General features: G+C 33.0%; 1 protein-coding gene across 1 annotated transcript in view; it reads right to left on the bottom strand.

Moving 5' to 3' along the window:
* The window catches only part of LAMA2 (laminin subunit alpha 2), a 784999-nt gene that overhangs the window by 98873 nt on the left and 662712 nt on the right, over positions 1 to 23414 (bottom strand). Inside the window, exons 38-40 of the mRNA XM_074309868.1 lie at positions 16883 to 16999; positions 16005 to 16168; positions 14738 to 14876 (exon numbers count right to left, since the gene is read on the bottom strand). Of these exons, the coding sequence (XP_074165969.1) occupies positions 14738 to 14876; positions 16005 to 16168; positions 16883 to 16999 (420 nt within the window). The remainder of the gene's footprint in view (positions 1 to 14737; positions 14877 to 16004; positions 16169 to 16882; positions 17000 to 23414) is intronic.

Raw genomic sequence — 23414 nt, forward strand, 5'->3', positions numbered from 1 at the left:
AGCATGTAAGCAGGCCTACAACAATGCTCTTTTATACTCACAGGAACTGTGCTATGTATTAGGTATACAAACAACAAAATGAAACAATCCTGCCCAGAAGAGGTTTATATTTTACTAAGCACTCTGAATTAAGTATGCAATAGATGCCAATTCTAGGTCCATTCATCAAATCATCAAAAGTTGATTTATTATTCTAGCTCTTTAAGTTGGCTGAAGCAATTCTCTTGGTAATGGTGGCTGGATCATTTTCTCTGTTAGTCCTTTTATCTTAAAAATAGTTGAAAATTATATTATTCCTTTGAATTCTTCTGGGGAAGAATTAATGAGCTGAGAAATGCCATTTTGAATAAAAATATCAACCATAATATAAATGTTGGTGACATGTATAAGTTTAGAGAGTAAACTAGCTGATGTTAGTTGAATGAAGCAGTTTCAATCTACTGAAATTTTGAAATTCCTTTTTAGTACTGCTTGTTATCTTTGAAACATATCACTAATTTCGGGACTATTGAAGATTATTTTTTCCTAATTAATGATAGTTCATACATATTCATAAATAAATATCTAAGTCTATGGGCAGTGTTTATAGCATATGTCATATAAATTAAGCTACTGGTGCTAGAGTGTAATTTTTTCATCAATTTTTAGCTGATTTATCAGAAGGCTCTTTTATAAGGGGAAACCTTGGGAACAAAAACTTTAGGAATTTATTTTCTTGGATATTTGGAGTAATAATTGATATAAAATTGTAGATTCTGTCATGGGGAAAAACATGGTAAAGGATAGCTAACCTATTATTACTATTCTATATTATAATCATTCTATATATTTTATGTATATATGTATATGTGTATGCGTTGTCTCCCTCATTAAACTGTAAGTTCTCTAAGGCCCGAGATTGTCTCACTTTTATCTTTATCTCACCTGTCATTAACACTATGCTAGCTATGTACTAAATAAATGCTTTCTGATTGATTGATTTAACCAAGTTCTAATGTACTAAGCAATTTATTATTCCAGGAAATTCTTTAAAATTTTTTTTAATGAAAAACTATATTTATCATCATGGCATGCTAGGAATAGTGTTGGATTTGTAATCAGGGGCCTTTGGTTCTAATCCTGTTTATGATATATATGTGTAATTTCTTAATTTGTAAAATTAAGTAGATGATCTTGAATATCTCCTTTAGTTTTAAATCTATGATCCGTTGATGATCATTAGCATTGTTATTTTAGGGATACTGGTGCTGACTATATTGTTTTTATATCATTTCTGAATATTCCCTTAGAAATTTCTTTCCCAGGAAAAATGTTCATTAGTAAGGCTTATCATTAATATTCACAGTAAATGTGGGTTCTAATAAGATATGGGACAATGTTTTCTAGGAAGGAAGAACAATTTAAAAATAATTGACATGGTCTCTGGCCTGCTTCATTTATGCTCTGTTCAGCAAATAACTTATTCTAGAACACAAGTCTGGCATATTTCTACTGTGGTTAATATGCCAAAAGAATATGCAATTTAGATGATTTCATATTTAAATCTTCTATATAAAGAAAACTGTTCAAGTACATAGAAGAACAGACACATATATGTGAGTGATTAGCTGCTCTGTGTATAAGAGCAGTTAGTACAGTTTAGAGGAAATTAAATTTTGGCAGGAAGTAATAAGGTTAAAAGTTAAGAAAAATCACTAGCCTTTTTAACTGAGTTGTGAAAAATGTGATGTATTTGTTCAAAGAGATGATGGAGTACTCTTTGGATATTTAAAAGAATATTTCTATGATGATATTGACTGCCAATAATTTCTTCATTAATAACAATGATGACCTTTTTCTTAATCTTCATCATTTTGGCTTTATCTTAACTTTTGTTAACTTTTCTGACTACATACATTCTTTATGAATACTTTCTCTATCCCTTGGCTTCTATGAGACTATTCTGTCATAGTTATTCTCCTGCATATTTGATTGATCCTTTTCAGTCTCTTAAAAATAATCAACATCTTTCTCCTGCCCCCTATAGCCAATCAATCATCCCTGATTCTTCAGTTTCTTCTCTATATCCAACCAGGTGTCAAGTTTGTTAAGTTCGTTATCCCACCTCCAAATTGCTTCCATCCATTCTCCTCTCTCCATTCAAATAACTAACATAGACTATTACAGGAGACTTTTTAATTGGTTTTCTTGCTTTCAGTCTTCAACCTTGAAAATTCAACCTCTACAGTCAAATAATCTTCCTACAGCAGAGATCTAAGTGTCACTCCTCTGTTTAAACAAGAAAAAACTGACAAGTATTTAGTAGATTTATACTGCCTCTAGAATATAATAAAATTCAACTTAGCATTTAAAGTCTCTCTCTAGATTCCCTTTTTTTTTCTAGGCTTACTTTACTTCTTCTTGTCTATATAAATTGTCTCTCAAAATCATCATTGAACTGTACTCCCTAAATCTTACTCAAGCAATCCCTTCCAGCTCATTTTTGCCTGATAAAATCTTTAGTTTCAAGGCTTAATTGAAATGCTGTGTTGCAAAGCCTTTCCTGATCTTTCTCATTGCTAGTCACCCCTTATTTCTCTGATTATCTTATAGTTATTTATTTACAGATTATGTCCTTAGGAAAATCAAGATTTTCAAAGGCAAGAAGTAAGAGTTGGTTTTGTTGTTGTTGTTTTAAATCTCTGGGGATGAATTGGAAAAGCACCAAGTTATGGGTTACATATATATATTTGTATGTATGTATAAAGAACATTTAAAAGGAAAAGATGTCTCTCTAAGAACTCCTTTTTAGATCTCCCTAGCAAGTCTTTCTACTTTTCTCAAATTATCTTATATTTACATACATGTTTATACATACATTGTATACACATCCCAAATGTAAACTTTTTTAGGGCTAGGATTGTTTTATTTTCATCACATAAGTCTTTATTGAACTGGATTGAATTGGAAAAGTGCCACGTGTTTGTTAAAAAAGTGTTCTGGCAGATGGTGTATAAATAAAAATAGATTCTTAGAAGAAAAGAATTATACTGCAAGAAAGTATACTTAAAAGCAGTTAGAATATTTCAATCCTTTGCCAATCTGTGGTAGCCTCCAGAATATATTGGAGAGTAAGATTTTTAAGATTGAAGTGAACCAAGAGAACCAAGAGAATGTTACAATAACAGTAATATTGTTTTAAAAACAACAGTGAGCAATTAAGTCATTTTGACTATTATAACTACTAAAATTAAATTCACTTAAAATAAAGCATCTACGAAAGAAGATGCTATCTTCATCCAGGGAAAGAACTGATAAATAGAAGTGTGTATGAATGATCTTTACATATGCGTGTGTTTGCATGCGTGTCTATCTATCTACCCTTCCTTCCTTCCTTCCTTCCTTCCTTCTTTCCTTCCTTCCTTCCTTCCTTCCTTCCTTCCTTCCTTCCTTCCTTCCTTCCTTCCTTCCTTCCTTCCTTCCTTCCTTCCTTCCTTCCTTCCTTCCTTCCTTCCTTCCTTCTTTCCTTCCTTCCTTCCTTCCTTCCTTCCTTCCTTCCTTCCTTCCTTCCTTCCTTCCTTCCTTCCTTCCTTCCTTCCTTCCTTCCTTCCTTCCTTCCTTCCTTCCTTCCTTCTTTCCTTCCTTCCTTCCTTCCTTTTTTCCTTCCTTCCTTCCTTCCTTCCTTCCTTCCTCCCTCCCTTCCTCCTTCCTTCCTTCCTTCCTTCCTTCCTTCCTTCCTTCCTTCCTTCCTTCCTTCCTTCCTTCCTTCCTTCCTTCCTTCCTTCCTTCCTTCCTTCCTTCCTTCCTTCCTTTTTATTTGTGTCTAATGACAGACATGGGAGGGAAGAAAAAAGGGAAAAAAGAAAAAAAAAACTGAAAGGTACATGACATATAGATATAGATATGAAAGGAATAATTATTTGTACATAATAAATTTGCAGTTTCATGTGTAGTCATCTTTTAAAAATTATCCTATTCTGTGGAAATGTTTGTTTTATTAAATTCTGAATAAAGTTAAAAAAAAGGGTCATTGGAAGGAAAATTGAGAGGAGGGAAGAAATCCTACACTTCTCTAATGTGTCACTCTTTTTGATATGTGAAGGAGACAAAGTAATTATGAAAAACATGGGTTGGTTTTTTGTTTTGTTTTGTTTTGATTTGTGCTTCTGAGTGTTTAATTTGAAACAAAGTCTTGAAGAAGAAAAAAAAAGACAATATCAGAAGAGACTCTGTTCTCCCAGCTGGGGAAGATTAGTTTTTTGATGGTTGGGATTTACTAAAGTCATTAAAGACATTGATCGGGGCAATCCTTCAGATTCTCAGAAGCTGTCTACTGCTCTCAGGAGTGATACAAACTGCCAAGACCAGCTCCTGCAGCAGTGTGAGAAGGTAGGGCAGCTGCAGACTTTAAGGTGGGATCCCAGAATCATTAATAGGAATATAGAAAAGGGACCTCAGAGGGTTTGTAATGAAACCTCCTCCTTTGATGGATGAGAAAACTGAGAACCAGGAAGTCAAGTACAAGGCTCTGAGAGTTTATTATTTGAATTAGAATGCAGGCATAGCCCATTTAACATCATTAATTGGTTCTTGAAAACACATTAGTTAAAACAATATGACAAAAGGCAGTCAGGTTGCATAGAGGCCTGATTGGCCTTATTGTGAGGGTTTTACAATGTTAAGGCCAGGCTTGACTAAATTAGATTAATTTATTACAAAACCCTATTAGTGGTAGACAGGATCATGAACCCTACCAGTAAGAAGCTTAAAATCGAATAGGATAAAATACATTTACAGATAAATGCAAAACAAGGCAGAGCATGATAAGCATAAAAGAAGAAACTATGACAGTTAATTGGATGGAAGAACTTTTCTGAAGGAATACTTCAGAATTGGGGGCATCATTAGTCTTGTATTATAGGTAGCATTTTATGTGGCTGAAATATAGGGGACATTATGGGTATAGGATGTCATGGACAAAGGTATGATATATACTTAGGGAATGGAAGTAGGCTATTTGGAATGAAGCTTTGATAACTGAATATGGTTCTTGTTTGATTTAGGGAAAGTCAGAGAATTAGGGTTGTATAGTAGATGGGGTGATGAATTTGATGTCAGGAAGATTTGGGTTCTAGTCTTGCTCCTGATGCTTACTAGCTATGAAACCATGTGGAAGTCACCCAAAATCTCTGAAACTTAGGGTTTTTTCCAACTTTAAAATGGAGACAATAATATCTGTGATTTCTATCTTCATAGGGTATAAGAAGTACTTCCTAATCTTTAAAGCATTATAAACATATTGGTTATTATAAGTAGTTACTGGGTCTTGTCCAAATTGAGAAGGAGTTGGAGAGTGTGTGGGGGTGGGGATTGCTTATAGAAAGGTGATTACTAGAATAAAGTAAAGTGGTAGTAAGTATTTATATTTAAATGCTTGAAAAAGTGAATGACTTATCCTCCTTATTTTTCATATCCTTAGCCTACTGACTTTTGTAGGTTAGGTACAAGGGAAGTGTGCATAATTTCAAACAATCCAGTTGAAATATTAGGTATTGGCAATAAATTCCTACTAGCTTCCTTCTGTTCTTATTCTTTCTGGGACCTTAGAGATGAAAAGGGACACAAAATTGGGTGATAAAAGTACATTCCAGCTAAAGTGAAGAATACATGAAAGCCATGTTATTTGAGGGGAATAGTAAGGGAGAGTCTTCAATACCATAATAAAGAGCTTGGGCCCTGTTTGTTAGGCAGATAGGAACCAATAAAGGTTTTGGTTTGTTTGATTTTATCCATACGTTATAATATTATATTGTTTTTGTGTTTGGATACCTCTTATTTAGAATAGTATTCCACACATAATATAAGTTAATGTTTGCTGAACTGAATTGAAGGGAAGAGGGATATTCATTAAGACAATTAATCTGGCTGGAGTGTGGAGAATAAATTGAAGTCAAGAATTTAGAGTTGAGGAAAGTAGAAGGCTAACATAGAGAATAAGTAAATGAAGACCTGAACTAGAGAATGCTCAGGGTGGCAATATGTGGGAGAAATATGGGTATAACATAGGCAGGTTTTCATGACAGTAAATATGTTTTGAATGAAGGAAGGGACAACTTTTTGATTATACATGAGGCATACCTAGGCAAATATCAATTGAATTAAAAAAAAGCTGCTGAGTTAAATGAGCAGAACTAGGAGATCATTATACACTTCAACAATAATATTATGAGGATGTATTCTGATGGAAGTGGATATCTTCAACATAGAGAAGAGCTAATCCAATTCCAATTGATCAATGATGGACAGAATCAGCTACACCCAGAAAAGGAACACCGGGAAATGAGAGTAAATTGTGAGCATATTTTTTTTCTTCCCAGATTATTTTTACCTTCCTAATCCAATTCTTCCTTTGCAACAACAACAACAAAATTCGGTTCTGCACCTATATATTGTACCTAGGATATACTATAACATATTTAATATGTATGGGAATGCCTGCCATCTAGGGGAGGGGGTTTAGGGAAGGAGGGAAAAACACAGAACAGAAGGGAGTACAAGGGATAATGTAAAAAAAATACCTATGCATATGTACTGTCAAAAAAAGTTATAATTATAAAATTAATAATAAAAAAAGGTTTAAGACATAATTGCTTCATGGGAACTCAAAACCTTAGTATTCTCCTTAGAAATTTAGGACTGACTTTTGAGTCTTGGTATTGTATGCATTCTGTAATACTCAGATAATCTATTGAATTACAGATGGTCTGAGAAGCAATGGTTCACAGGTTTTGGAGGCAGATGCACTTGTCAAATCAATTATGATTTCAGATTATTTTTCCCTTTGGTTTCAGAACCTAGAGAATGAACACTGCACCAGCACAGAATTTTAATTTTGATGATTGGAGTTATTATTAGGAAACAATAATTGTTGTTTGCGGGGCTACTAAGCAGTTTACTTTGGGGACTAAAAGATAAAAGCGTGGATGTAAATGCAAAAAGAGAAAGAGAAACCGGCTATTAGATGCAAGAATTAGGCCTTGGCTGACACTCATATTTGCTCATTTAATTGCAATAAGTACTCAGATAATATTTACAAAGTTCTTTCTAGACAAAATAAGCTTTTAAAAAATTCAATATGTTCACTCTTATCCAATTTTAAAAAGTAAACAATAAAGGAGATTGGTTGGAGAGCATATTGTATGAATTCATATCTAAAACAATGGATTCTTATACTGCCTGCTATAACTTACAACTACCATACATTCTAGATTTTATGGTACAGTCTGTCTAAATTTCAAAATGATAAAATGTACTTTTGATGAGTCTTTTCAAATGGAATATTTTATCAGGTCAGCTCTCAGTTTTTGATTTGGAAAATACCAGCCCAATTTTAAATTTTACTGTATAGTGTTTTGACCAGAGTGGGTGTTTTAGAAATGCTTTTTCATCCTAATATAAAAATTCAAAAAACAAAGGAAGGAGACAATAAAAAACCATCATAGTCTTCTTTAAAAGACTAGAAAAATACATTTAATAAAAGGATTATGATTATGTAAAAATTCTCATTGTCATGTGCCTAATTAATAATAATAGTTTCACCATTGTGCTAAACTTCCTGGGAAATCGAGAGGGAAGTCCTGGTCCCTGTCTTCAAGATTGCAATTTTGGTATTTATAATGCTCTCATAGCACCTGGAACATTGTGATTGTTTAATAAATTCTTGCTGATTGATTACTAGGGAGTAAAAATGAACATCTATCAAAAAATACTACATTTGTATTAAACTTGTGGACTTGATATGAGTGTAATAATTGCTGAAAGAGGAAGAGAGGAGATAATGAGGGCTACAATAGTTGGAACAGGTTTTATGTAGGGAGTGGAACTGAGCTGAGTACCAAAGACCAGAAGGCAGATAGGTGGCTCAGTGGATAGCGTGCTGGGCCTGAAATCAGGAAGACTCATCTTTTTGAGTTTAAATCTGGCCTCAGACTTTTACTAGTTGTGTGACCCTGGTTAAGTCACCACATTTGCTTCAGTTTTCTGATATGTAAAGAAGGAAATGGCAAACTACTCAAGTGTTATTTCCAAGAAAACCCCAGGGGGTTCATGCAGAGTTGGATACAACTGAAAATGAATGAATAATTAAAAAGGCTGGATAAGATTTCTTATGATCCTTAAGTTTCCTTTACATAGTCTTAAAAATATTATCTATCCCATTACTTCAGAACTACAATAGCAGAGTAAAGCACTGGATTTGGAGTCAGCAAGAAATGAATTCAAATATTATTTCAAATATTGTGATCCCCACAAGTCATTTAACATAGTTTGCTATCTGTAAAATGGGAATGACAATAATATCAATTTCCCAGGGTTGTTGGGAGGATTATATGATGTAAAATATGTAAAGAATACAGCAAAATCTAGAGTGCTATATAAATGTGACATTTTAAGTCAGTGTCAACAATCATTAAGCAATAAATATAGCCTAGGCATTTTTTTTTAATTTGGAATTTTTTTCACAGTATATATGCATGAGTAATTTTTTTTATAATATTATCCCTTGTATTCATTTTTCCAAATTATCCCCCCCTCCCTCCATTCCTTCCCCCCGATGACAGGAAATCCCATACATTTTACATGTGTTACAGTAAAACCTAGATACAATATATGTGTGTAAATACCATTTTCTTGTTGCACATTAAGTATTAGATTCCGAAGGTATAAGTAACCTGGGGTAGATACACAGTAGTAGCCTAGGCATTTTGTTGCCTTCTGGGGGACACCATCAAAAACAAAAAGTGGCCCCTGACTTCAAGGGACACATAATCTAATTATTCATATTAATACGACTACTTCTCTTAAGCATGAAGAATCAATATCACCCCCAAATTCTCACAACTTTTTTCTATAATGAATATATCCAGTTTTTTCCATCCTTTGCTTGGCTCATTTAACTATTCTACATAATTACCAATTAAGGCATTTCTTCCCTTCCTGATTCTTTCTTCTATATAAGGAAATAGGTGGATTTCTCTTAGCTGAATCTGGAATGATAGCATATTGGTTGCCCAAGGAAGAAATAGCAGCAATGGCTGGGAGCTAACAAGGCAGCTTTAGTCTTGATATAAAAGGAATAAAAAGAAATAAGCCTTCCTAGTAATTAGAGCTATCTAAAAATGAGATGACAGGAAGGAGTAGATTCCTTCTCACAAGAAAGGACTTCAGGCTGTGACTGAATGACCACTGACCATAAAGTTGGATCAGATGCCCTCTGAGGTTCTCACCCTCAGGTTTTCAGATTTTCTGACTTTTACTGCATACAATCTCTATGCCTTTTTGCTCCCTTTCCTACTTAATTACTTGATTACTATTCTTCTCACTTAGATTTCCTCTTCAGTTTCATTTGTGGCTATATACCTATATACATAAGTAAGCAATCATGTGAATAAAGAAAAAATAAGATGCTCCTTTGGAAGTGCCATCTTCATTATGCTTTGTAGTCATTCTTGCTATACATTTGCCTCTCCTGTGGTTTTTTCTAGCTTATTTCTTTTCTCTCTCTCTCAAATGATCTAACCTTTCCCCCTTTCTATGTGGTAATTGGATGCTTTATTGCCTGCCTAATGTATGTCTTCTTCTATCACACTATAATTGCCTATATTGTTTCTTGACTACTGTATATCTTTTCCTTCTAATTCACTGAATACATGTTCTTCTTTGTCTGGGCCAGACTCAAAGGATTAGAAGTCTTTTTTTATTGTTCAGCTTTTGAACACGATATTCCTAATTCCCCATATATCTGTATTTATTTGTAGCTTTAATCACAATAGAAATTTATACATGATAGGTTTTTACATAGGTAATAGCTCTATTTTGCTCTTATCAAGTATAATTTTTCAATACATTTAACTAGATAATGACATTCAAAGTAAAATTAAAAAATAAAATAGTGAAATTTCTATTTTTTCTTGCAAGTATGTGTATACACACATATATTACAATGGCAATTCTTATATATTTATTAAAATCTGAGGAAATATTCTATCTACTCTATTCTATTCATTAGAAAACAAATTGTTTTTGTTAGTATTTCTACTAACTAACTTTATTCAGGTGTTTAAATATTCATCTGCAAAATACAATTGAAGAACTGATATTGAACAGTGATCACAGAATATGATCAAACTACTTCTGTAATAGTTCTGTCAGTGAGCTTATTGACACAGTCACAGAATACAGTTAGAATATCCATGCAGGATTTTGAAAGAACATGAGGTTTTTTTAAATGAATTATAAGCTCCCAACTGAATTTTAAGCTCTGTTAGGGGATGGATTCTATCTCCTTAGTTCTTCTGTGTTCTGCCTTTCCCCACTAGTGCTTACCTAACACATACAGAATCCATAGTCACTATTAAAAAATGTTCCTTTTACATGATACAGGAAACTTTTTGATCTTTTCTGATACTATATATACAAGCATCTGGAACAAAGTATTTAGAGCTTCTTTTTTTCTTTTGTTGTTGAACTAGCAAAGAGTGAATGTTCATTAAGAGAAATACTGTAAAATGTCTCAATTTGAAGCAAGAGTAATTTTGAATCAATCATGTTTTACTATATGCAGCTTCATGTCCACACAAAAACAAAAGGTCCATTTAGTGGAAAGAATTATTATCTCTTTTAGAATTTAAATGACTAAATAAGAAATTATATGTAAAAAGAAACTTAGGGGAATGAAGTACAATGCTGAGCATGAGATTCAGACTGGCATATAAGGCTCGAAACAAATCGGGAAGATGTTTATAATGATGCATGTTGCAGTTGTCCAATCATCTGAAGATCAATGAAAATGTCAAAAAGTCAGAGATTTTGGCTCATTCAAGCAAAGGATTAACTGTTAGAATGATGACACAAAATTAACTTTAAAAAAAAAGATACAGATTTATTATGAAAGAATGGTTGAAGAGTGGGAAGTTTCTACAGAGGCTTCACTATACCACACAACAGAGTAGTCATTTGAAACATTTTTACATCTTTCCTCAAACTTTCCATGGAATTTGTGCTGAAGACTCTTTTTCATACTTGATGCGGCAAAAGTCAAGGCTATTCACTAGGAGCTTCTTTCCCCCTGCTCCTAAACTTAGATCATTTTTGCAATACATCTTCCTTTATTATTTCCCTTTCGTTCTTATCTCAAATGAAAAAGTAGCCCTTCTCTTTGCTAAGGCCAATCTACATGCTCCATATATGCATACCCTGTGCTATTTTCTTTAGAAACTTAACCCCATTATAGTTGTAACTCTCTAATCTTCAGTATCCTATATATTGGCTGATTTCCTGCAGCTTTTTCAACCTCAAAAATCCCTCACTTAATCTGTCTTTCCTTACTAGCTATCATAATAATAAAGCAGTCTTCCCCTTAATTTTGTTTAACTTGAGAAACTTGTCTATAATAGGTTTGTTATTGCTGTTGCTGCTCAGTTATTTCAGTTGTGTCCAATTCTTTGTGATGCAATTTAAAATTTCTTTGAAAAGTTATTAATTTGTAATTTCTTTTTTGACTCACTTTACAGGTGAGGAAACTGAGACAAAGGGTTAAGTACCTCACCCAGGGTCACGCACAGTATGAGGTCAGATTTGAATTTAGAACTTCCTCATTCCAGGCCAGAACTCTGTCTGCATCACCTAGCTGCCTACCTATAAACAGGTACTTTATGCCATCTTTGTCACTTGTTTTTAAGCCCTCAGTAATGTGGTTTCTGACATCATCATTTACTTTCCATCTGTTAATTTTGATTAATGATATATTCCCTTATGTTTTTAATTATAGATTTCTTTAGTCCATCCTCCACAGGGATAATAGTTATTTTCCTTACATGAAGATATGACCTAGTAGATAAGCTCCAGTGCCTCTTAATTACTTCTGCAGCAAATATAACTTCTCTATCACTTGAAACTCTTCATAATCTGTTCTCAACCTATTTCCCCAACCTTAACACTATACCATCCAGCTACAATTCTGCTTGGTCTCAATGCTGCTAAATAAAATGTCACCATATCAGGAATCACTTGGTATTCTCCCCACCCCTATCACCGTCCTTTTGTATATTGTTTTCACCCTTATGAGAGAAGGGACTATATTTCTTTTTTTAATGATCATAAATTGCCAAATCTTCCTAGTCTATTTATGTATATCTGTATATATATATATATGTGTGTGTGTGTGTGTATATATATATATGTATACATATATATATCATATGTTTGTGTGTGTGTATGTTTATTAAAGAACAAGAGCAAGACAGAGAGACAGACAGAGATAGAGAGACAAAGACAGCCACAGAGGGGGAATGAGATAGCAAGAGCACTAGAACATTCTTATGGAGTTGTCCTTTTATTGTTTAAATTGTCTCCTTAGTCTCCTATGCTTGATTTTCTCCTGTCATGCTCAGTAACCATATCCCTCAAGTCCCTGAACTCTCTTCTCTTTTCTTTCTATCCTATTTCATTGGATGATCTCATCAGCTCCCATAGGTTCAATTATTACACCTATGCAGATGACTCCACAATTTAAATATCTAGCCTAGTCTCTCCCTTGAGCTCTAATCACACATCGCTGCCTTTTGAACATCTCTAACTAGATTGGATCTCAAATTCAACATGTTTAAATTAGAACTCATTATGTTTTCCCCCAGATTTTCCTATTATTATTAAGGTTATCACCATCATTCCAGTTACATTGATTTGTAACCCTGGTATCATCCTTAACTCATTATTTTATTCTACATATTGAATCTCTTAAAATATCCTATCATTTCCATCTTTAAAACATCTTCCTATTATCTTTTCTCACACTGTCACCCTAATATAGCTGCTAATCACCTCAGGGAAGAATTATTGTGATAGATATCTAATTGACCTTATTAAAACATGTATTCTTTATTCTAACCTTCATGTTTATTCTCTATTTTATCTTCCACTCAGTTGCCAATGTGATTTTCTTATAGTACACGTCTGACCATGTCACTCCATTTATTCAATAAACTCTAGTGGTCTCCTTTTTACTTCCAGAATCCAATAGAAATTCTTACTTAACTCTTAAATCTTTTTGTAACCTGAATCTTCCTACCTTTCCAGATTCTTTATACTTTACCTCTTCACACTCTAAGATCCAGCAACAGTGGGTGACTTGGTGGTGTTGTTAAACTAGGTATGAAAAGTACTTAAATTTGGAAAGAATTAAAAACATTAGATGAAGCAAAGAGGATGCTACAAAGGAAGTATATGGGGAACTGATTTGATATTCATCATTCAAGTCACAGACTAAACTAAAAGGAGAAAGCTTCAGCCAATCTTCAGAGAGAAAATTCTTAAGGATGAGATGAAGGTAGAGACAAGGGAACCTTTATATACTCTGCTTCTTTAACCAAAGGAAAACCTGATGAACTTAGAAAGTTTTAAAGAGTTGGGACTTATTGGTAGAGTCCCTAAAACAACACTGACTGATAGGAACATCTATATATGAGGGATCTAAGATATATTAGATAGAAATAGGAAAAAATATGTTAAGGCGCTATAAGAAACCCAGCAGAAAGTTATATTATATATAATCAAAACTTCATGAGATTTCTGCAAAGGGACAAATGGACTTCCAATAAGGAGACATTAATTATGCTTTTGTCACATAGATCCTCTAAGCTTGAGCCCATTTACCTATGGATATTTTTTGTACTTATGGGAGAATTTGGCCCTAGTTCAGGGGAATGTTTGGTACCAACTATTGTTTCTATGGTATATTCATAAATTTCTATTTAAAGGAATTAATTATAGCTGGACAATTGATATCAATTGGTAATCAATGAGGAAGCACATAATGGGGGGGGTTAATGAACAATTATATTAGAACTTCTTTGCCATCCACTCAACTCCTTAAGGTTATAGCTAAACTCTGATTAGTGCAAAAAATAAATCCAATGAAATAGCAGCATACATTCAAATTTTCATTATTTTAAGTTATCATTATGTAAAATATGGTAATTGGTTTCAGTGAAATGGAAATATGCAGTGCAAATTTGAATAATATATCTACTTCAGGGGAATCATTATTCACACCAATTGATGTCTTGGCTTTATTCTTAAGGGGGAAAAAGTAGCTGAACTCTGGGGATCCAGTTTTCCAGTATGTATAGGGTTTGGGGACATTAATCCCAGAGTTTGTATTATGAAAGCATGAATGAATGAAGTAAATGCACAGCTTCTCAAGATGACTTCTTTGCAGAACTTATTTGAATGCATGATATCTGATGTAGTCATTAAAAAAAGTTCTTCCTCTTCATATTATAATTCCTATAATATTGATTTTTCTGTGACTGCTGAAGAGAATATAGTTTCCCAAGTGACCTTTCTCAGTCAGTATATAATGTTGATAATGTCATTGATGATGTCATACCTTGCATTGTTTTTCATCTCTAACTTTCTCTTCTTTGCCTCAAGAACCTATCCAGTGAGGCAGATAAGAGAGGTTAAAAGTAATAATAGAGGGCCATTTAGGTTCTAATTTATGGACGTGGGGTAGAAAAGAGTAGTTCGGATTATATGCACAACTGTACTCAGAACTGACTCTCCTTCCATATAAAAAAAACAGATGATTGAGGAAATACAACTTCAGTTTGCTATTCTAGACAAGCAATTCAATTAATTCTTTTTAAATTATAGCTCATTTAAAGTTGAGTTATTTTGCATAAATGCTGATTTTTCTTACCAGTTGTGTTGCTTCATTTGCAAGACCTTTGGCTTCCTTGGCAACCCTTTCAGCTTCATCAATGTAATCTTTGATATTGCTATAAGCTTTGAATGCTGCAGTAGCATTGAAGGAGATGTTTTTAGCTTCTTCAAGGATCCTATTTGAATGGTCCCAAGTGGCAATCAAAAAGAAAATAGTTACTGAGTAGAATGTTTATCACAGAGCTTGTCATTGATCACTATCAATAAGCATTAATTGCTGAAATGCCAAAGCGTGGGGAGATGTATATAATTAAATTAAATCCAGTATCACAATTTCACAGATAAACACATCATCTTACATAAATCAGCTTGGCATTCTTTTAAAAATACTTCAAAATAATATAATTTTATTTAAACATTTTAAAACACATATGTTGAGCACATTGTATATAACACAACTTAGATTAGATTTTAGGTAATATATGAAGTAAGCTTGTTCTAATGCAGAAAGAATTTATGTGTGAAGATTTTTCCTTGTGTTACTAGACAAGGGAGAGGCACTCGATGGTGCTCAATGTTGATAACAAGAAAGCCCATGCCTAAGCTCTATTGCTGACACATACTGATTATGTGATAAGAGACCAGAATTAGTCTCTTAGAGTTTCAGGCAGCTTCTTAAGACTACAAATTTCAGAGAAGCTACTGATTTGCTCTGGTAGATAAGAACTTTCTCCATCTAGGAGTTTCCTACACCACTGAAATGACTTGCTATCTCTATTGTTAAAAAATCTACCAAAGTAGTCTACCTACTACTTTGAAAGAAATATCGTGGGACCGGATAATACTTCTTTCTACTCTGAAAATCCTCAAGTTATTCTTTATCTAAACAGTCAGATTTCAAAAGCTACACTTTTAAAAATATACTACCATATAACTGCAAAAAGAAAACTGACTTCAGTGAGGATATGTGATTTTTATTATTTTAAATGGTAATCAGACAGGCACTGTGCTTTCGAATGCTGAGCAAAAAAAAAAAAAAAGATTTTTTTTTCTAAATGTAGCCAAAGGCTATGTACACCCCCTACCCAAACCAAATTTGCATCCACTTTCAACTGAGACTTTTGATGCTGCTCCATACAGCTTTGTCCAGACCTGACTAATTATGCGCCACAGCAAGGATACGTGGCTTGTGTGCTCATAATTATAGCAATCAAACTTTGAAAGCAACTTTCTACTCTTTTCATCAGGCAAAGCATCTGAGAACAATAAATGTACCTAGAAATATTCAGCAATAGCTGACATACCCATCTAGCACTGCAGATGATTCATTCAGCTGGGCTGCATGGTCTTCAGCCTGCACCACCTTCTCTGGAAGTCTTCTGCTTTTAATTTCTTGGGACAGATCATCTGTTTTATCCTTAAGTTCTTCAGATGTTTCTGGCAACTTTTTCTGAATGTCTTTAACAAACTGTTATGAAGAGGAGAGGAAAGGAGAAACTTTAAACAATTAAGATTAAACCTAATCACTCTTTCAGTATTTTTTTGGAGGAGGGATATAAAATTATTTTTCATTAAATGCCAATTGAACTAAAAGCACCAATTTAATGAAAAAAAATGGAAAATTAAGCAAATTTCCACAAAAAAATTAACTTGCAAAAGGTGTTATTTGTAAAGTATACATGTATAAAAATTTTATATTTATATATTCATATATATACAATGTACTACATGATATTTAGCTAGATAAGGCCTTATCTGCTTACACTTCTCTTTTTTAATAACATTCAATACCATGTATGATACAGAATACAGATTATAAAAATCATATTTTATATGATATGCCCCTTACTTGTGTGGAAAAGAAAATCCAGACTCTGGGTGTGTGTGTGTGTGTGTGTGTGTGTGTGTGTGTGTGTGTGTGTGTATGTGTGCATGCACATGTGTGCAAGTCACCTTCAAGTAGAGTAGCAATGCCATGTCCTATAGGCTAACAACATAAGTATAGTATCAATGAATTAATATAAAACATGACTGTAAGAAAACAAAGATGTTGAATTTCTTTGAGTTTAGGCCAATGTGGGTATAAGTATAGAATATGGGTAGTTAAATTCTGATGTTTCCTAGAGTTTGTACCAGTCTTACCATGTGCTTGAAAATCTTTTGGGTCTTATAGAATACTCACATCTATCACAGAGTTGATTTCATCAGTAAGATGGTGGGCTTCATCAAGTATGTCATTGGCCTCTTTTAATGTGTTTTCAGTTTCTTGTTTGCCACTTTCAACAGCTTGTCTCTTTTCCTATGTTAAAGTCAGAAGGAAATATCAAAATGTCAACTGCCTGGAGTAAAGGTGACATCAAAGACAGTATCAATATTTCTTTTTTCCTTTTTTTCTTCCTGAGATGTATGAGCAAATTTCTGTCTGTAAGAGTTAGAAACATCCTAATGTGGCTAGTATCCATCAATTGCTATGGTCACCTTGGCAATTTTCCCTCCTCATGATGAGATCATCAGAATTAGGAGAATCTCAGAGTTGGTGGGTACCTTAGAGGTCATTTAGTTCAGCTAATTAATACTGAATAATAATCTTTTCTATAATATACCCTCTGAGTAGTCACCTAGTTTCCACTTGAATCATCTCAGTAAGAAAACTCACCACTGGTTCAAATTATTCACGTGTTTAGAAATTCTGCATAACTTGCTAAGGATTTAGACTTGTCTGAAAGAAAGGAAGTCATAGTATGGTTATCGTAGAGTTATTGAGTTGAAATTAGGAAACTTGGGTTTCATAAGTGACTCAATTACCTGTTGGAACTGGGCCCCTGGTATCTATATGTGAATATAGAGTATCCCCAAACTCTTATTATAATTTTAAGCCTTAAAATGAATAGCCTTTATGATAATAATTAAAAATAAAAACTTATTTACAATAAATCATGGTAAGGAATAGAGTTAAAAACTTAACACTGCATTAAGACTTTTGGAATCTTCTGGATTACACGATTACTCTCTTGTTAGTAATAACGGCCTGACCTTAGAGAATGTAAATTCCTTGAGGGTAGGCATGTTTTTTATTTTGTATTTGTAACCGCAGATCCTAGCATATGATTGACACTTAATAAATAAATGTAGTTTGATTAAATGATTGCTGATTGAATTATAGGGAATGTTCTGTTGTATTCTATATACTTTACTGATTCTGTGGTCTCATTATCCCATGACAATCCTGTCTACTGAAGGCACTCTTCATATTCTTTTTACCTGATATGAATAATAATATAGGACGTGAGCTGTCCATTCCTTTCCTTTAACTCAGACTTTGTGATGGACCTATTTCATGACAATGGCTATCATGTTTTTCTATCTCTCTTGATTTTAATAATCACAGGGTCATTAAAAAAAGTTCACTTTAGGTGAAGAGATCAGTGGTGTCATAGTATATAATAATTATATGGTGTTATTATGAAGGATATAATGGATAGCTCATATCCTGCATATACATTGTTTTACCAAAGTTTCTTACTTCCACTAAGATTGAAGGGACTCAGATAATGTCTCTGTAACAGCCTAGGTATAGCTTCCTTCTGAATTCTTCAAAGAAGTCTCATAAGACATTTAGAGAATGCATTTTTTGGGATCTTTAAGTATATCCCTCTGCCATCTCTATCACTCTTTAAAAAAAAGATTATTCCTAGAAGACTTTAATCCAATTCAATCATTTGATTTTAACTCAATTGTGAAAAATAGAATCACTATCTGGACCTACAAGTAATTCTTAGGTATGAATGAATTGGGATTTTTCAAGTTTACATAGTTATTATATAGTAGAACCAGGATTTGAATAAAGGACTACATGGCTACAAATATAGTGCTTTTTCTTGCCATGGCATACTATGTGAATTATGTGTAAAACACTGTGCTAGACAAGGTACATTGCATTCAACTTTCTTCCATAGTATATGTTCTTCCACTCACTTTGCCTCTCCCCACCTCTACTCCCTAACAACATTGGATCTGCTGGAACAGTCCATATAAAAATATATGATGATACATATATATAACCAGGATATAATGGAGCTGATTGTTAAATTTTCAGTGTGAGCACTCATATCTCAAAAACTAGCTCAAAAACAAGTCATGGCTTATGAAAAATGTTAATAATGAAAATTAAATTAAAATGTATATGCATACATTTCCCTCTTTTTTTCTCCTTGCCCAGCTTGGTTGTTGAACACTTAGCAGCTCTTTCCTATATTGTTCTATGCTTGGAGCATAGCAGAAGTGCTATAGAAGGCTCAGGGACTAAAGTCATATCTAGATTGGGGAGGCTGGTGACTATAGGCTAATAATAATAATATTGATAACAATAATAATAATAATAATAACTGGCATTTACATTGTGTAAAGTGCTCTATATCTATTATCTCATTTGAGCTTCATGGTACCTCTGTATGTTCCCTTTCTAAGACTTTTTCTAAGGAAATTAGTTTTCAGATTTTCCAATCTTTTTCTTACCTTGTATTAAAAATACCTTCATATGCTGTATAGTACCTGGGAGTTTAGCAATTAATTTTTCTAAATATAGTTAGTTGTGTTAGTGTGAATCATAGTAATTTAGAATATTATAAAAATTTAAGGGTGAGGACTATAACCATCTGGGTGTTAGACACAATGTTATAGACATTATGGTCTCAATATAATAATGAGCCAAGCTTCAATAGCAATTCTAAATGAATCACTTCTGGGATCTGTATAAACTTCTATAATAGGTTACTTTTTATTGCCAAAGGAAAAAAAAAACAAAAAACAAAAAACAAAAAAACAAATATGCACTGACTGGATGGCAAGTAAATTAGTGTAGATTCTAATGGTTCTTAAATCACACTTTTTAGGCACTGGTGGAATCTATCTTGAAAAAAAGAGCAAATCGGATTTGGGAATTTCCAAAAGTGTCTGATGCATTTTACTTCTCTACTCAAAAACCTTCAGCAGTTCCCCCCTTGCCAAAGAAATAAACTATAAATTTCTCATGATGCTCAAGGCCTTAAAAAAATCTGTCACTAACTTATCTTTCCAGCTACATTTCATTCTATTCTCCTTTATATATTCTATATTCCAGGCAAACTGAACTAGTCAGCATTTTGTCCCCTTTCACATGTGTATCTTTGTTCATACCACCCCTTACACATGGAATGGAATTCCTTTTCATTTCAGTCTACTGAATGCTCTCTTCCTGTAAAGTACAACTCAGATAGTATCTTCTTCAAAAAGGGCCTTCCTTGATTTTTCCACTCCACCTAGGTTAAAGTGAGCCTTATTTCCTCAAATTTCTTCTCATTTGTATTTATATAATAATTGCTTACATTACATTATTTGTATAGAGGAAACATGATGGGGGAAGAATAGGAAAGGGTTTCTCTAAAAAATATCAGACTCAAAGATCCCTTAAGAAGATGTCAGTTTGAGTACTAGCTTTAACATTTACCATTTAGCAATTAGAGGGGATTCTTATATATTCCTTCATTTCTATAACACAAGTAGTATGTTTATTAAATAAAAACTTTTGAATATGATTCTGAACCATCATGGATAATTTTCATTTTTGAAAAATCATGGATAATATTCATCTTAAGTAATAAACTTAAGATGGTTAAGTGCTGCTTCAATTTCAAAAAAAAAAGTATAGGATTGAGTCTTTTAAACCATAGGTTGATTGGTTTGACTTCTCTTCTCAGAAGAACTCTGGAATGTACCATTAAAGAGATAATATATTTTAAAAGAAGAAGTAATGTTCATTAGAATAATGATCATTGTTTTTTTTTGTTTTGTTTTGTTTTGTTTCTCTTCCCAGATCATTTTTACCTTGCGAATACAATCCTTCCTTTGCAACAACAACAACAACAAAATTCGGTTCTGCACATATATATTGTACCTAGGATATACTATAAGATATTTAATATGTATGGGAATGCCTGCCATCTAGGGGAGGGGGTTTAGGGAAGGAGGGAAAAACACAGAACAGAAGGGAGTACAAGGGATAATGTAAAAAAATACCTATGCATATGTACTGTCAAAAAAAGTTATAATTATAAAATTAATAAAAAAGAAAATTAAAAAAAGAAAAAAAAAGAATAATGCTCATTAGCATAATTTTGTCAAGATCACTCCAGTGCTCTTTTTGACCAGAATGAAATCCGAACATTTGACATTCTTGGATTTCACCAAGGCATTTGACAAAGTTTCTAATACTATCATATAACAAATATAAGCTAAAAGGAAGTTAGTAGAAATGAAACTAATTGAATGGTGATTCTGTGATACTAACAGAGTGAAAAAAATACAAGATGTGGAATTAGAATTTTAGGATCTTCTACTTAACTCTTGTTATCTTGGTGAGTGAGTAACCACTTTATTTTGCTTATCTGTAAACTTTCTATATTTATATTCTTAAAAGCATTGGCAAAGGTACTGGCACAATTCAATGAAGACTAGATAGGAGAAACCATTGGAGGGAAAAAAGCAGTGGTTTGATTAGAGTATACAAGTAAAATAATTTTTGACAAATTGGAATATTTTTAAACTAAAAAAGGGATGGGAATAAGCATTTATGTAATATCTACTATATTAAGTACTTTACAGTATCTCTGTACTCCTATTATCCCTATTTTATTGTTAAGAAAACTCCTCCCTTCTGAACTCTTATTTTCTTTTAAGTTCCATCTAAATTTCTATTTGCCTTCTTTAATTCCATTGTCTTTCCTTTTTAATTATTTGTATTTATCCTTTATATAATTTGTTTAGTATATATTTGTTTATATGTTATCTTCCCTATTATATTGTAAGCTGCTTGAGGACAGAACTAATTTTTTTTGCATATTTTTGTATCCTAACACTTAATGCAATGCCTGGCAAATATTAGGCATTTAATAAATGTCTGTTTATTAGGTAGTAGGCAGATATGTGGTGCAGTAGATTAAACTCTAGATCTAGAATTACAAAGATCTGAATTCAAATTCTGTTTCAGACATTTACAGGTTGTATGACTGGCCAAGTGACAATTTCTAACGGCCTCCAAAATGAGCTTATAATAGCACCTTCCTCCCATGAGAATCACATGAGATAATATTTGTAAATTGTTTTGCAAAAAGAGTTTTGTAAACCTTAAAGCATTATTCTAAATATCAGCTGTTCTTATTTTCATTACATTGGGTATTATTAATCATCTTTGTTCTAGAGGGCAGAACTAATTATGCTAATAATTTTGATGATAACAATAATGATAGTTATAGCTAATATTTATAGCTCTTATTATATGCCAAGCACTGTGCTTTACCATTATCATCTCATTTGATTTTTACACTACTCTTGCTGGGTAGGTGTTGCTATTATTAGCATTTTGTAGTGGGGGAAACTGAAGGCAAATAGAAGATTAAGTGACTTAGGTTAAATTTGAACTTAGGTCTTTCTGAATTCTTGATTTGGGGCTCATTGCTCTATTCATTGCTTCTATCCTTCTTGGTAAATGAGGTATATAATATGAATGCATAATTTGAAAAAAAAACCATACAAAGGCCATGCTTTTAACTTGGATAGTGAATATATTGTTCTTTTTTTCAAATCAATAAACATTTATTAAACACATAATATGCACAAGGCATTATATTAAATACTGAGGATAAAGAGGTAAAACAATCCTGCCTGCAATCTTATTAGAATATATAGTTCTAATGATGAACTTCACAGACAACGGGTGAAGACATTTTAAGGCTTTCTGGGCTCAGAAAGCACTAACTTGTATTGGGTGAAGTGACTATTTGCTGACACAGAATTACTCTTCTTAAACTTTTTAAAACATTTATTATACCTCCCACAAATGTAATTTCAATTTTTTAGTCTGATACATTAAAAAAGAAAAAGGAACCCTTGAGAAATTGATGCTATACTAGGGATAGAACTGGATAAATCGTGCTGCTCCATATCTAATACAACTGAAGAGCAAATCTCATTTTACAAGATACTTTTCTTTCTTTTCTCATAAACACTGTCGAACATGACAGCCCAAATTCCAAACTGATAAGGGCTGCAAATTCTAGGAAGTGAAAAAATCTGTCCTCCATTCCTCAGACTTTTCACAAAGATAAACCTTTAAAGGAATACTTCAGAAGTTAAATCATTTTCCCTTCTTTTTCTGCTGATCCAGAGGAAAACTGAGAAAAACAAATAGGCTAGAGTTCAAGGTTGGGGTTGAAAGTGAAATTGTATGCTATAAAAGATTTAGGATTCATTATCAGATTAGTTGGAAGCAGGTTTATCTCTAAGGGAAAGGTTGTCTCACAGAATTGCTTATAAACCTGTGTATCCAATTTTTTTTTTCAGTATAGGTGATATGTTCACCCTTATGTGAACTCTAATGGCTATATTGGTTATCAGGTATTGGAGTGGAGGAATTGACTCAATATTGCAGACTCAAATCAGGATGAAAGATATTTTATATGAAGAGAGAAGTATGAACATTTTTTCTGCCTATCTAAAAACAATCAGTGATAAAAGGTGAGGTAATAGAGCTCTCAGCAGGCTACTTCATATAAGAAAAAAGTTAACTGAGATACTAATCTTGAATAACTTTTGAGTTTCATTTTTTGGTTGTGATATGCTCTTGGAAGATAATGGTATCTTAGTCTCTGACGTTTGTTGCAAAGAATGAGGAGGCAAAA

The sequence above is a fragment of the Sminthopsis crassicaudata genome, chromosome 4 (genome assembly GCF_048593235.1).
Source record: "Sminthopsis crassicaudata isolate SCR6 chromosome 4, ASM4859323v1, whole genome shotgun sequence".
NCBI lineage: Eukaryota > Metazoa > Chordata > Mammalia > Dasyuromorphia > Dasyuridae > Sminthopsis > Sminthopsis crassicaudata.